The sequence below is a fragment of the Neoarius graeffei genome, chromosome 11 (assembly GCF_027579695.1).
Source record: "Neoarius graeffei isolate fNeoGra1 chromosome 11, fNeoGra1.pri, whole genome shotgun sequence".
Lineage (NCBI taxonomy): Eukaryota > Metazoa > Chordata > Actinopteri > Siluriformes > Ariidae > Neoarius > Neoarius graeffei.
Genome location: NC_083579.1, coordinates 69,396,956 through 69,411,093, shown reverse-complemented (window position 1 = coordinate 69,411,093; position 14,138 = coordinate 69,396,956). Strand labels below are relative to the sequence as shown.

Sequence of the window (14,138 nt, the reverse complement as noted above, 5' to 3'; positions counted from 1 at the left end):
TGTACAAAAAGCCCAGAAATTCCTCCTTACCCGGGCAATGATACAGGATTTATCTTGTAGTGTCCTGATCCCCAGATCTTTAACCCAGCCACATATAAAAAGTTGTTCTCCTCCATCCTCTTCCAGGTTTTCATCTGTGTGTCCGTGTAGAACGGTGTCTGCAGCACCAGGTAGTCTGAGATGTCAGGGAACTCAAGAGATGGATAATTTTTCAAATCATCAGAAAAATCCTTCTTGACTAGCGTGTAAGGATCTATCCCATTGCAAAGCGCAACTTTTTGAAGGCATCTTGACCATGCATTGGCCTCTAAACTGCGAAAATAGTCAGACATGGTTTCACTAGCTCTTTACATAACAGCAGCCAAATTGGTTTGCCTGACCACCACTTCATTCACCGGAAGTAAACTCACAAGCAAGTCATATGACTAAATACAACCTATTTTCTATTATATAGGTTCTATTATATGTGGATTTCATGATAGAATTTTAATTTGCGTTTGTGGACGATGGTTTTTGGAAGTGTTCCTGAGCCCATGAAGTGATTTCTACTATAGAATCACATCGGTTTTTAATGCAGTGTCGCCTGAGGGCCTGAAGATCACAGGCATCCAGTGTCAGTTTTCAGCCTTGTCTCTTGCATTCAGAGATTTCTCCAGATTCTCTGAATCTTTTAATGATATTATGTATCATAGATGATGTGATCTCCAAATTCTTCGCAGTTTAACATTGAGGAATGTTATTCTTAAATTCTTGCACTGTTTGCCCAGAGCGCTGAACCCCTCCCCATCTTTACTTCTGAGAGACTCCGCCTCTCTGGGATGCTCTTTTTATACCCAATCATATTACTGACCCATTGCCAATTAACTTAGTTAGTTGTGAAGTGTTTCACGAGGTGTTTTTTTTTTTAGCATTACACAAATTTTCCAGTCCCGTCCCAACTTTTTGAAATGTCTCTCGTCTCGTCTTCTTCCACTTCTCCGGGGCCAGGTCGCGGAGGCAGCAGTCTGAGCATGGAAGCCCAAACTTCACTCTCCCCAGACACCTTGGCCAGCTCCTCGGGAAGAACACTGAGGCGTTCCCAGGCCAGCCGAGAGACATAGTCCCTCCAGTGTGTCCTGGGTCTTCCCCGGGGCCTCCTCCCGGGGGGACATGCCTGGAACACCTCCCCAGGGAGGCGTCCAGGAGGCATCCGAAAGAGATGCCCGAGCCACCTCAGCTGATTCCTCTCGATGTGGAGGAGCAGCGGCTCTACTCCGAGCTCCTCCCAAGTGACTGTGCTTCTCACCCTATCTCTAAGGGAGCGCCCAGCCACCCTGCGAAGGAAACTCATTTCGGCCGCTTGTATCCGTGATCTTGTTCTTTCGGTCATTACCATAGGTGAGAGTCAGAACATAGATCGACCGGTAAATCAAGAGCTTCGCCCCTGGCTCCAGGGTGGGACCCCGGCTGTGCCATACCAGGCGATGTCACGGTCCTTGATCGATTGTTATCCATAAGGGGTTGGGGCTCGTATGCGAGCGCTTCGTGGCCGGGCCTTTGCCCACGGGGCCTGGCCGGGCTCAGCCTGAAACGGTGATGTGGGCCTGACCTCCTGTGGGTTCACCACCCACAGAGGTAGCCAGAGGGGACTTGTGCAGTGTGGATTGGGTGGCAGTCGAAGGCAGGGGCCTCGACGACCTGATCCCCGAACACAGCGGCTAGCTGTCGGGACATTGAATGTCATTTTTGAAATGTGTTGGAAGCATTAAATTCCAAATGAGCATATATTTAAAAAAAATTATTTAATTTTTTCAAAATTTATATTGTCTTTATACTATTTTGAATGAAATATAGGGTTTCCATGATTTGCAAATCTTCACATTGTTTTCATTTATTTTACACAGGCTTGATTTTTTTTTTTAAGAAATATGGTTGTGTTTGAAGGGCAGCACGGTGGTGTAGTGGTTAGCGCTGTCGCCTCACAGCAAGAAGGTCCGGGTTCGAGCCTTGTGGCCGACGAGGGCCTTTCTGTGCGGAGTTTGCATGTTCTCCCCGTGTCTGCGTGGGTTTCCTCCGGCTGCTCCGGTTTCCCCCACAGTCCAAAGACATGCAGGTTAGGTTAACTGGTGACTCTAAATTGAGCGTAGGTGTGAATGTGAGTGTGAATGGTTGTCTGTGTCTATGTGTCAGCCCTGTGATGACCTGGCGACTTGTCCAGGGTGTACCCCGCCTTTCGCCCGTCGTCAGCTGGGATAGGCTCCAGCTTGCCTGCGACCCTGTAGAACAGGATAAAGTGGCTAGAGATAATGAGATGAGGTGGTTGTGTTTGCAAAAGTTTGTGTCTCCATTTATCTTAACAGCCTAATATCAGATTACATCTAAGGAGTCACTAACATTTCTTACAACTCCAAACTCTTTACTCAGATATACTCATCACTGTCAAAGCAGAAACTGTATAAAAAGCATTTATAAGTCCTATCACTATCATTACTATCCTTTGTGTCCTGTAGTACTGTTCTCTCAGCACAGTTGACTTCTGATTTTACGATACACACACATGATAAATGCGCTTCTGTTTCTCAGGCCAGAATCATTACATCTCTGACCACTGCAAAGTCATTCTGGTATTTCCTCCATGAGTTTTATGGTCACATACCGCCAGTGGGCAATCACATAAATCTTTAAGTTAGTTCGGAGCCATAGTTTGCTATTAAAGTTAACATTAGTATAACTGCCGGTACACATAAAATGTGCACAAAACACACCATTCGTCAAAATCGTCTGGTAAACACAAGCCCTTCCTGCTCGTTAATCTAATAATTATATAGTCTTCCACACTTCATACCCTTACACTGGATCACTTTTAACTTCCCTAAGGCTAGTTCCCGAACATTCCTCTATAATAAAGACTTTAATCATCAGAATTTTAAATTTTATTTGTATAGCACTTTTAACAATGGACATCGTCACAAAACAGCTTTAGAGAAATATATATATTTTACAGATATGAATCATCATTTTTATATCCCTAATAAAGCCAGATGCGACATAACAACATGGTAGAACAAGTAGGAACATCCCACTGACTACCCAGCTTAGGAAATATACAGCAAATATACAGTAAGTAGAACTAGAAATAAACTTTTCCAAGCATTAATTCACTGGAAGCCCTCTGGGCCATTGACCTTTTTTTTCCCCAAATGGTCAAATTGATCATTTAAACAGTTAACTGGTGACTCTAAATTGACCGTAGGTGTGAATGTGAGTGTGAATGGTTGTCTGTGTCTATGTGTCAGCCCTGTGATGACCTGGCGACTTGTCCAGGGTGTACCCCGCCTTTCGCCTGTAGTCAGCTGGGATAGGCTCCAGCTTGCCTGCGACCCTGTAGAAGGATAAAGCGGCTAGAGATAATGAGATGAGATGGTCAAATTGATCATTTAAACATGACTAATTATGGGTAATGCAGCACTATAGTGCAGTCAAGCCTGGGGGGGGAGTGCTTTCCAGTACCTTTAGTCTCTCTACACCTCAAAAAAGAAAAAAAAAACACCACCACATATTCTGTGAACCCTTTAGCAGGCTGATAGAATATGTATGTACATTAACATTATCTGGAAATAATACGAGCCACATTTTATTAAATAAGAGCAGCTAATACACTACCGTTCAAAAGTTTGGGGTCACTTTGAAATTTCCTTATTTTTGAAAGAAAAGCACTGTTCTTTTCAATGAAGATCACTTTAAACTAATCAGAAATACACTCCGGCGGCACGATGGTGTAGCGGTTAGCGCTGTCGCCTCACAGCAAGAAGGTCCGGGTTCGAGCCCTGCGGCCGGTGAGGGCCTTTCTGTGCGGAGTTTGCATGTTCTCCCCGTGTCCGCGTGGGTTTCCTCCGGGTGTTCGCGGATGCACTGTCCGTTTACATTAAACTGCCTGGAAACGCCGGGAAACGGGAATCCGCCAGCGTCCACGTATTCAATCCAGATCGTGTCAGCTCCGGTGCTGTGTAAACATTGAGAATACGCGGATACGCTGTGCTGAGCTCTGGCTGGCGTCTCATTGGACAACGTCACTGTGACATCCACCTTCCTGATTCGCTGGCGTTGTTCATGTGACGCGACTGCTGAAAAACGGCGCGGACTTCTGCCTTGTATCACCTTTCATTAAAGAGTATAAAAGTATGAAAATACTGCAAATACTGATGCAAATACTGCCCATTGTGTAGTTATGATGGTCTTTAGGCTTGCCCATCCTTCCACTTGCAAGTGGTAAGTGATATGCGCTGGGATCACACACACAGCGGCTCAGTCCCGAATCACAGCTTGTTCACTTCACTCGCGCGCTCTGTGAGCTGCGCAGGGCCGGAGTGCGCACCCTCCAGAGGGCACTCGCTGTTCAGGGCGGAGTGATTTGGAGCGCAGGATGCCTGCGGAGCCGAGCGTATCCGTGTATTGGTATTGCTGTGTGCACGCAAATCGTGTATTGGTGTTGCTGTGTGCACACTAATCGTTTTAAAAATGTTAATCTGATGATCCGCTGATACGGTCTAATGTAAACATGGGCTAAATTGACCGTAGGTGTGAGTGTGAATGGTTGTCTGTGTCTATGTGTCAGCCCTGTGATGACCTGGCGACTTGTCCAGGGTGTACCCCGCCTTTCGCCCGTAGTCAGCTGGGATAGGCTCCAGCTTGCCTGCGACCCTGTAGAACAGGATAAAGCGGCTAGAGATAATGAGATGAGATGAGAAATCCACTCTATACATTGCTAATGTGGTAAATGACTATTCTAGCTGCAAATGTCTGGTTTTCGGTGCAATATCTCCATAGGTGTATAGAGGCCCATTTCCAGCAACTCTCACTCCAGTGTTCTAATGGTACAATGTGTTTGCTCATTGCCTCAGAAGGCTAATGGATGATTAGAAAACCCTTGTACAATCATGTTAGCACAGCTGAAAACAGTTGAGCTCTTTAGAGAAGCTATAAAACTGACCTTCCTTTGAGCAGATTGAGTTTCTGGAGCATTGTGGGGTCGATTAAATGCTCAAAATGGCCAGAAAAATGTCTCGACTATATTTTCTATTCATTTTACAACTTATGGTGGGAAATAAAAGTGTGACTTTTCATGGAAAACGCAAAATTGTCGGGGTGACCCCAAACTTTTGAACGGTAGTGCATGTCTGTGAAGGTTCTCAGTCATCCAGGTCATCATAATCCGTAGGTGCTAAACAAGGCAACTGGACTTGCTTGAAATCCTTGAAGACGTTTCACTTCTCATCCGAAAGGCTTCTTCAGTTCTGTCTGATTAGTCGGGAGTTTCAGGTATTTATCCTCTAGTGGACCAAAAACAACCCTAAGGAGTCGTTGAAGTCACATGGGGGTTGAGGTCACACGGGTCATTGACCAGTTTGGGGTCAACGACCCGTGTGACCTCAATGACTCTCTTTAGGGTTGTTTTTGGTCCACTAGAGGATAAATACCTGAAACTCCTGACTAGTCAGATAGAACCAAAGAAGCCTTTCAGATAAGAGGTGAAACATCTTCAAGGATTTCAAGCAAGTCCAAAGAGCAGCTAATGTTTTATCGCCACCTTGTGTTTGATTTAAGCAACAGGTGAAGGAAAAAAAAAATCAGAGAACGAAATTCTCCAAAGTACAGGTGTTTATTAAGTAAATAACCACTTTCAAACATATAAATGATCCTCTGCAGCTACAGAAATGGCATGTCTTATACAAATCAAAAATTTTTTAAAGGGTTTTCTATATACCATCTAACAAAATAACAACAACGATATTATTTATTTTCTTTATTAAAGATTTCCATAATTCCATCATCAAAATCAACTCAGTGTACATTATCAAAATAAGTGCATACGGCCAGAATAACGTTAAGTTTTTTCCCCCTTCATTGTGAGTAATGATATTCTACCATCATTCAATTTATACTATGAATTACATATTATAAATTGATTAATGTCAGGATGTCATTATATGCAAAAACAATGCTACAGTCCTAATGACACTGAAGTCCATTGAAACTGCGCATAAGTGCATTAGTGCACTGCATAATTTGTATCCATGTGAAAAGAAAAAAAAAAAATTATACAGGGCTAATTCCAGCATGATAATCAGCTGTTTGGTTTAGTGTTCACGGTGAACAATCAACAATGTCAGAGAACCAATATTAGTTTGATGACAACAACAGGTCAGATAAAAACTCCTGTCCTCGTGAGAATGTCTAAACCGAGATAAAGATTAACAGAAGGATGTTTTAGTGTCATTATGCTGAAACCCTGAAAAATCCCTGAACAACAAAGCTAAAAAAGGTCCAGGTCCTCACTGGCCACAGCCTCGTTCTGTTGGATATACTTTAAGATGTCGTGCTGGTCCATTGCCTGGACCACGGCAGGCTGAGGAGGCGCTCGACCAGTCTGTGCCACAGACGACGGCTTGTGTGGAATTACTGGCTTGGTTTTCACTGCTGGTTTCGGGCCAACAGCTGGCTTTGGTTGCACTGGTTTACTGATTGCTAAAAGTTTGTCCAAATCCTCCTCCACCCTAACAAAAGGGAGAAAAAACAAAAAAAAGAGAGAGAATCTTTGAGTAATCCGAGACAGTAGCTATGAATTCTGGTCTTTGTCCTACAAGTGAACTGTGGTCTCTTTATGGATTTATTTATATAATAAATACTAACCGAAAATGACTAAAATCCGAATGTCTTGTTTCACAACTCAGAGTGAAAATTATGTTCAGGTATACAGTGGTGCTTGAAAGTTTGTGAACCCTTTAGAATTTTCGATATTTCTGCATAAATATGACCTAAAACATCATCAGATTTTCACACAAGTCCTAAAAGTAGATAAAGAGAACCCAGTTAAACAAATGAGACAAAAATATTATACTTGGTCATTTATTTATTGAGGAAAATGATCCAATATTACATATCTGTGAGTGGCAAAAGTATGTGAACATCTAGGATGAGCAGTTAATTTGAAGGTGAAATTAGAGTCAGGTGTTTTCAATCAATGGGATGACAATCAGGTGTGAGTGGGCACCCTGTTTTATTTAAAGAACAGGGATCTATCAAAGTCTGATCTTCACAACACATGTTTGTGGAAGTGTATCATGGCACAAACAAAGGAGATTTCTGAGGACCTCAGAAAAAGCATTGTTGATGCTCACCAGGCTGGAAAAGGTTACAAAAGGTTACAAAACCATCTCTAAAGAGTTTAGACTCCACCAATCCACAGTCAGACAGATTGTGTACAAATGGAGGAAATTCAAGACCATTGTTACCCTCCCCAGGAGTGGTCAACCAACAAAGATCACTCCAAGAGCAAGGCGTGTAATAGTTGGAGAGGTCACAAAGGACCCTGGGGTAACTTCTACGCAACTGAAGGCCTCTCTCACATTGGCTAATGTTAATGTTCATGAGTCCACCATCAGGAGAACACTGAACAACAATGGTGTGCATGGCAGGGTCGCAAGGAGAAAGCCACTGCTCTCCAAAAGAACATTGCTGCTCATCTGCAGTTTGCTAAAGATCACATGGACAAGCTAGAAGGCTATTGGAAAAATGTTTTGTGGACAGATGAGACCAAAATAGAACTTTTTGGTTTAAATGAGAAGTGTTATGTTTGGAGAAAGGAAAACACTGCATTCCAGCATAAGAACCTTATCCCATCTGTGAAACATGGTGGGGGTAGTATCAGGGTTTGGGCCTGTTTTGCTGCATCTGGGCCAGGACGGCTTGCCATCAATGATGGAACAATGAATTCTGAATTACACCAGCAAATTCGAAAGGAAAATGTCAGGACATCTGTCCATGAACTGAATCTCAAGAGAAGGTGGGTCATGCAGCAAGACAACAACCCTAAGCACACAAGTCGTTCTACCAAAGAATGGTTAAAGAAGAATAAAAGTTAATGTTTTGGAATGGCCAAGTCAAAGTCCTGACCTTAATCCAATGGAAATGTTGTGGAAGGACCTGAAGCGAGCAGTTCATGTGAGGAAACCCACCAACATCCCAGAGTTGAAGCTGTTCTGTACGGAGGAATGGGCTAAAATTCCTCCAAGCTGGTGTGCAGGACTGATCAACAGTTACCGGAAACATTTAGTTGCAGTTATTGCTGCACAAGGGGGTCACTCCAGATACTGAAAGCAAAGGTTCACATACTTTTGCCACTCACAGATATGTAATATTGGATCATTTTCCTCAATAAATAAATGACCAAGTATAATATTTTTGTCTCATTTGTTTAACTGGGTTCTCTTTATCTACTTTTAGGACTTGTGTGAAAATCTGATGACGTTTTAGGTCATATTTATGCAGAAATATCGAAAATTCTAAATGGTTCACAAACTTTCAAGCACCACTGTAAATAAACGTCAAATCCTGTAAATGGGTGGCACGGTGGTGTAGTGGTTAGCACGGTCGCCTCACAGCAAGAAGGTTCTGGGTTCGAACCCAGTGGTCCGGTTTCCCCCACAGTCCAAAGACATGCAGTTAGGTTGATGTGGGACGGCCTTGGGCTGAGGTGCCCTTGAGCAAGGTACCGAACCCCTGACTGCTCCCCGGGCGCTCTGGTGTGGCTGCCCACTGCTCTGAGTGTGTGTGCGCGTATGTTCACTGCTTCAGATGGGTTAAATGCAGAGGATGAATTTCACTGTGCTTGAAGTGCGCATGTGACGAATAAAGGTTTCTTCTTCTTCATAGTAACAGGCTATGCATGAAAAACAACTGGGGGTGTGTGTAACCACACCACACCCTGCTCATGCTCAAATTTCAGCATAAGATGACTAATTAAAGTAAATCTTGACCTCGGATTATACTGTCAAAAAGTTCAACTGCTTATTTTTATTACATTTACAGCAATTATCCAGAGCGACATACAGAAGTGCTTTGAAATCTCTATCAGAAACACAACCTCAGGCTAGGTCAGGGACAGACAACACCATCGAGAAAATTCATGCAAAAACCAAATCAGAATCAATTAAATATGGAGAAAATAAGGCAGCCAACACACACCCATAAATTAAGACAAACAAAACAAACCTTTCAATTATATTAATATGAAATATTAATTATTATACATACAGGGCACTTTTTCGATGGAATAAAAACGTGTTCTATTCCCTTCTAGTGGGTTTTATTCATTTGGCTTGATAGCATGCAATATTGTTAGCATATGGCTTATCCTACATGTATTACGCCACTCTACCCAATGGAGAATTAGCGTTGAATATGGTTTATGATATAGCATGGTTGTCAAGACAACATAACGTCGTACGTCGGAGACGTAAAACTTCCACGCTAGCGAGTGACTGCGACAATTTGTAAGCAAACATGGCTGCTAGGGCTAGGTTTGCTTCGTTAAATACGGAAGATTGAGAGAATTTTTAAAGAGAAATACACGTTGAACTCTCGAAAGGAATGCCTCCCCTCATTATCTGTAGCTGCTTTATCCTGTTCTACAGGGTCGCAGGCAAGCTGGAGCCTATCCCAGCTGACTACGGGCGAAAGGCGGGGTACACCCTGGACAAGTCACCAGGTCATCACAGGGCTGACACATAGACACAGACAACCATTCACACTCACATTCACACCTACGGTCAATTTAGAGTCACCAGTTAACCTAACCTGCATGTCTTTGGACTGTGGGGGAAACCGGAGCACCCGGAGGAAACCCACGCGGACACGGGGAGAACATGCAAACTCCGCACAGAAAGGCCCTCGCCGGCCACGGGGCTCGAACCCGGACCTTCTTACTGTGAGGCGACAGCGCTAACCACTACACCACCATGCTGCCCGAAAAAAGCCATTATTATTATTATTATTATTACTACTGACATAAAAGTGAGTCAAAAGAAATTCCATTTCAGCCTGTACCCTGATCGTTCAGGTCACACTCCCAGCTGTTTATCCACTTGAACCTTCACAGATGTGTGGGTTTTTTTTTTTGGCGTCACTACATGCAATTAAGTTGTGTCAAGAATGTATTTTGTACTTGTAATCAACACTTGTGGTGTAATCAACACAAACACACACACGAGTATGAAGAAAACCAGCCCTTTTGAAACTTTTGGGAATCTGGCAGAAATTTTTAGTTCTGTTTGGCTTTAGCAAACATTTATACACAACTTTATAAAAAGAATGATAAATGAGGCCCATCATTGGTGACCTGAATAGTTGAGTTCTCAGTGTGCACTCAAAATGTGATGCATGCAACTGAATATTCATAGTCAGGAGAACAATAAAGTACACCTGTGTGTTCATCTATCAGTGCTTAAATAATAACTGCTTGGTCCTCACCTACTTCTATAAACAAACGAATAACCTCACGTCAGGCTTGTAGTACTTGAGTCCGACTCGTGCCCTAATTTTAAGGACTCATGACTCAGCTTGGACTCGAGCACTGATGACTCGGACTTGGACTCAGATTTGTGCATTAACTGCATTCGGACTCGTAAATTGGAGACGAGCACTCGGATTTTTATTTTATTTTTTGTAACATGCCACAATTTGGCATAAGATATTTACATCTACATTAATTTTTGGACCAATTTCGTGCAAGAGTGTCACACCTGCATGCCTTGGCGCGTGCATCAGACAGACTCTCGGGCGTGCTCTGGACAGCGCGTGTGCCAAGCGGACTCTCGCATGCGCCCCGTAAACGACTCGCACCTGCACAGGATTAAGTCGCAATCAGCACGCCTATATGAAACCTGTGAAAACACACATAGGCCCAATCCCAATTCTAATTTCTACCCCTACCCCTCCGCCTTCCCCTCCTCCTTCCCCTTGGCCCTTCCCCTTGAAACTGAGCTACAAGGGATAGGGCTTGAAATTCAACCCTTACGTATTGGGATAGCCCTTCAACGATCGCATACGTCATCGCGTACCTCCGTCAGCGTTTACGTTAGCAAAACGCGACCAAATGCGTCATTGGCTGCGACCAGCCGCTACAGTCAGAGCCAGAACCAGAAATCTCTGCTGGCAGGGTGTGATTTGTTAACTAACACCACTGAATGGGATATCGCTTCGTGCACCACATCCGACAGAATGAGGTGTCAGAACACTCATGTAAACAATAAAAGCGAGAATAACAGAACAAAACGTACGCAGTAAAGCAACCGAAAACAATACTCACTCCCAAAGCTTTTTAGCAGCAGCTTGGATTTCAGAAATCGCTGCTCATTCTCAGCTCGAAAGCGAATCAAACGGCGTGTTTCCTCTGGATAACAACTTAAAACACGTAAATAATGGAGAAAATACATTTATGACAATCTTTCGCCGCGGGAACCGCCATCTTTCTGAAATCCGCATGAAATCTCGCTGAAATCCGCATGGCATTGTGGGAAATCACTCAAACCCCTTCGTTCGGAGTCAGCTCCAGGAAAATCTCCGTTTGGAGGGGTACAGAAGCCCTCCCCCTTCCCCTACCCCTCCGCGTTAACTGGGATTGGGATACCCCTACCCCTTCACGTGAACGCGCAAAATGGAGGGGAAGGGCTAAGGGGTTGGTCCAAGGGGTGAAATGGGATTCGGCCTTACTTTGCGAAGTATTGAGTTGCGTTGCTGACACGTTACCGAGCCTTATTTCCTTGTTTGGTTTCCTGATTTCATCTTTGATTCTGCCGAGTCTACGATAGCCAGTTTGTGCCTCGCTCGACCGATTGCCTGTTTCACGATTTTGCCTGGCGTTCTGAATTGTTTACCGTCTTCACTTGTATTAATAAACACACCTTCTGCACTTACATCCATCTCCCAACCATCTCTGACAGAATACTTCACACTCACCTGTTCATACGTCATGTTCAGGAACAAACTAATGTTAATGGCGCTAAAACGGACACCGTCGGGCCATCCTTAAAAAAAAAAAATCCGTTTCCTGTCCACCGGGTGAGCAAAAAAATTTTCAGTCAGGAAGGAGGGATTTTTTTTTTTAATATATGGATGGATAAGAAATCGCAATGCTGTGTTTGCTTTTTCTTTCAGTACTTTTTTATTACAAAAGCAGACACATTTAATAAAACATGACGGTTTAATCAACTGAAACTTGTACAAAAACTTTGTTAGCATTTTAAATGCTGACTGCAACATTTGCAAAACTTTTACAAAAGGTACTTAAAATGTCCGACACACGGACTTTTTGTAGTTCTAAATCGACCGTTAGGCCTAGTTCGGATGAAATTACACTATTAAAATGATCACTGAATGATTTGTTTTTCTGAATCTTTACTATTTTGTTGTTCGCTAGAATACCATTTTGCGATTTCACACTTAAGCAGATGTTTGAAAACTCCGGATCTCCTTCCTTCATGGTGGCTGCCATTTTTTTGTGCCGCACGGCGCATGCGCAGAGCTGATTCAGTTCAGAGTGCGCGTGCACTCGGCGGAAGCAGTAGTGCGTCGGAGGGAACAGAAGCAGAGATAATGCTTATTTTGTCTCCGGTAAACCAGTCTTCTCTCGTTCAATTACGTGCTGCATCAATAGACACCGTTGGTTGTAAATGAAACCAAACTGAGTGGTTGGAGTGTATTTTCATACACAAATGGAGAAATGTTCGCTGAGTGTTTAATTGTGTAGCCGCCACTGCAGACCGTTGTCGTTGTTAATTCATAGCATGCTCAGCTGCGTGAATGTGTCATGCACCGAAAATAAGAGATTTACAAGCCAGGAACGCCTCATGATGCAATACGCAAGAAAAGAAAGAAGATTTACTGCCATTTTACTTTGTATTTGAGTAAAGTGAATAAATAAATGGTCTGTGGAAAATACATTTAATCCTGGGAACTGCGTGCACAGGAGTTTATTTTGTGTTTACTCCCCCCCCGGCTGGCTACTTATTTGTCATGGCTGGCTAGTATGAGCCTTAGTGGAAAGCCCTGGGAATGCGGAAATGTCAAGTTCGATTTTAGATTTACGAACCCGAAAAAAATGTCGAAAAACCGGCGTTAAAAAAAAAAAAATTTCAACCGTACAAACGGCACTCACCTGGCCGGTGGACCGGAAACAGAACATTTTTTAATAATGGCCTCAAATGGTGCGGTTGGAGTCTTGTTCTCGGACTCGACTCGAAATTTTCTTTAATGACTCGGAGTTGAACACTGGGGACTTGAGACTGGACTCAGACTCAAGGTTTAGTGACCTGACTACAACACTGCCTCACGTGATGACAAGAAACACAACAGATTTCAAAGTGTAGTATTTTTTCCCCCCCAAAAAAGTAAACCAACATTTAGAAACCAGGTGGGGGGGGCAGATAAGTACACCCTTCCTACTTCCATAGTCATTGGGCGTAATTAGGAGCCAGAACCTTCTTGCTGTGAGACGACCGAGCTAACCACTGTGCCGCCCAAGGGAAAAAAAAAATCCCTTCTCTCCAAAAAGAATATGGATTTCTTGAACAATCACAAAGGTTTTTAAACAATATCCTTTGGACTGATAGGAACAAGATAGAGATGTTTGGTCATGATGCACAGCACCACATTTGGCGAAAACCAAACAGAACGACAAAGCAAACTATTACACACATTTATAAAGCAGATAACATCACTAAGATTTGTGTTTTTCCAGTCTGTAATGCTCTAATGGGTTCATGCTGCGTTTCCTCCAAACACCAAACATGGTTAACAGAAAAGATATAACCTTGTTACTTTAACAAAACATGCTAAACTTGTGGTTCTCTCATCTGATTTTTTTTCAAAATGCTTTGTAGCATCGGCCCAAATGTAGGAAACAAAATACTTTTTTTGAGGAATAGAGTTTGCTGTTGCAATTCTTGGGCTATTCTCTCCACCTGGTCAGTCTCATCCCTGACTACAGGACAAAAAGCTTGACCTTGCAGGAGAGTGAAGGAGACACAAGGACTGACCTCAAGAGATCATCCACATCTTCATCTAGTTTAGTGATCGTAGAGGCTTCACTCTTCTGGTAGGTATTAGGGAGCAGCAAGGAATCTCCAAGAGAGACCGTTCCACCTAAATCCGGGTCCTCGAACAATTTCACGTCACCTGTAGGTGCAGCGGAAGCAAGATGATACCTAATTAAATTCAATACATCAACGCCAACACATCTTCTGCACGTTTTTTTGTTTGTACTGAATGATTAGGAAGAAATACTGCAGTTTTTTGGTTTTTCAGTTTTAATATGCTTTCAC

At 43.2% G+C, this 14,138-nt stretch overlaps 1 protein-coding gene across 1 annotated transcript in view; it reads right to left on the bottom strand.

Moving 5' to 3' along the window:
• Positions 1–5,660: 5,660 nt before the first annotated feature.
• Positions 5,661–14,138, bottom strand: part of hs1bp3 (HCLS1 binding protein 3) — a 43,756-nt gene continuing 35,278 nt past the window's right edge. The window contains exons 6-7 of the mRNA XM_060934667.1: positions 13,854–13,992; positions 5,661–6,533 (exon numbers count right to left, since the gene is read on the bottom strand). Coding sequence (XP_060790650.1) covers positions 6,293–6,533; positions 13,854–13,992 — 380 coding nt within the window. The 3' untranslated portion in view covers positions 5,661–6,292. The remainder of the gene's footprint in view (positions 6,534–13,853; positions 13,993–14,138) is intronic.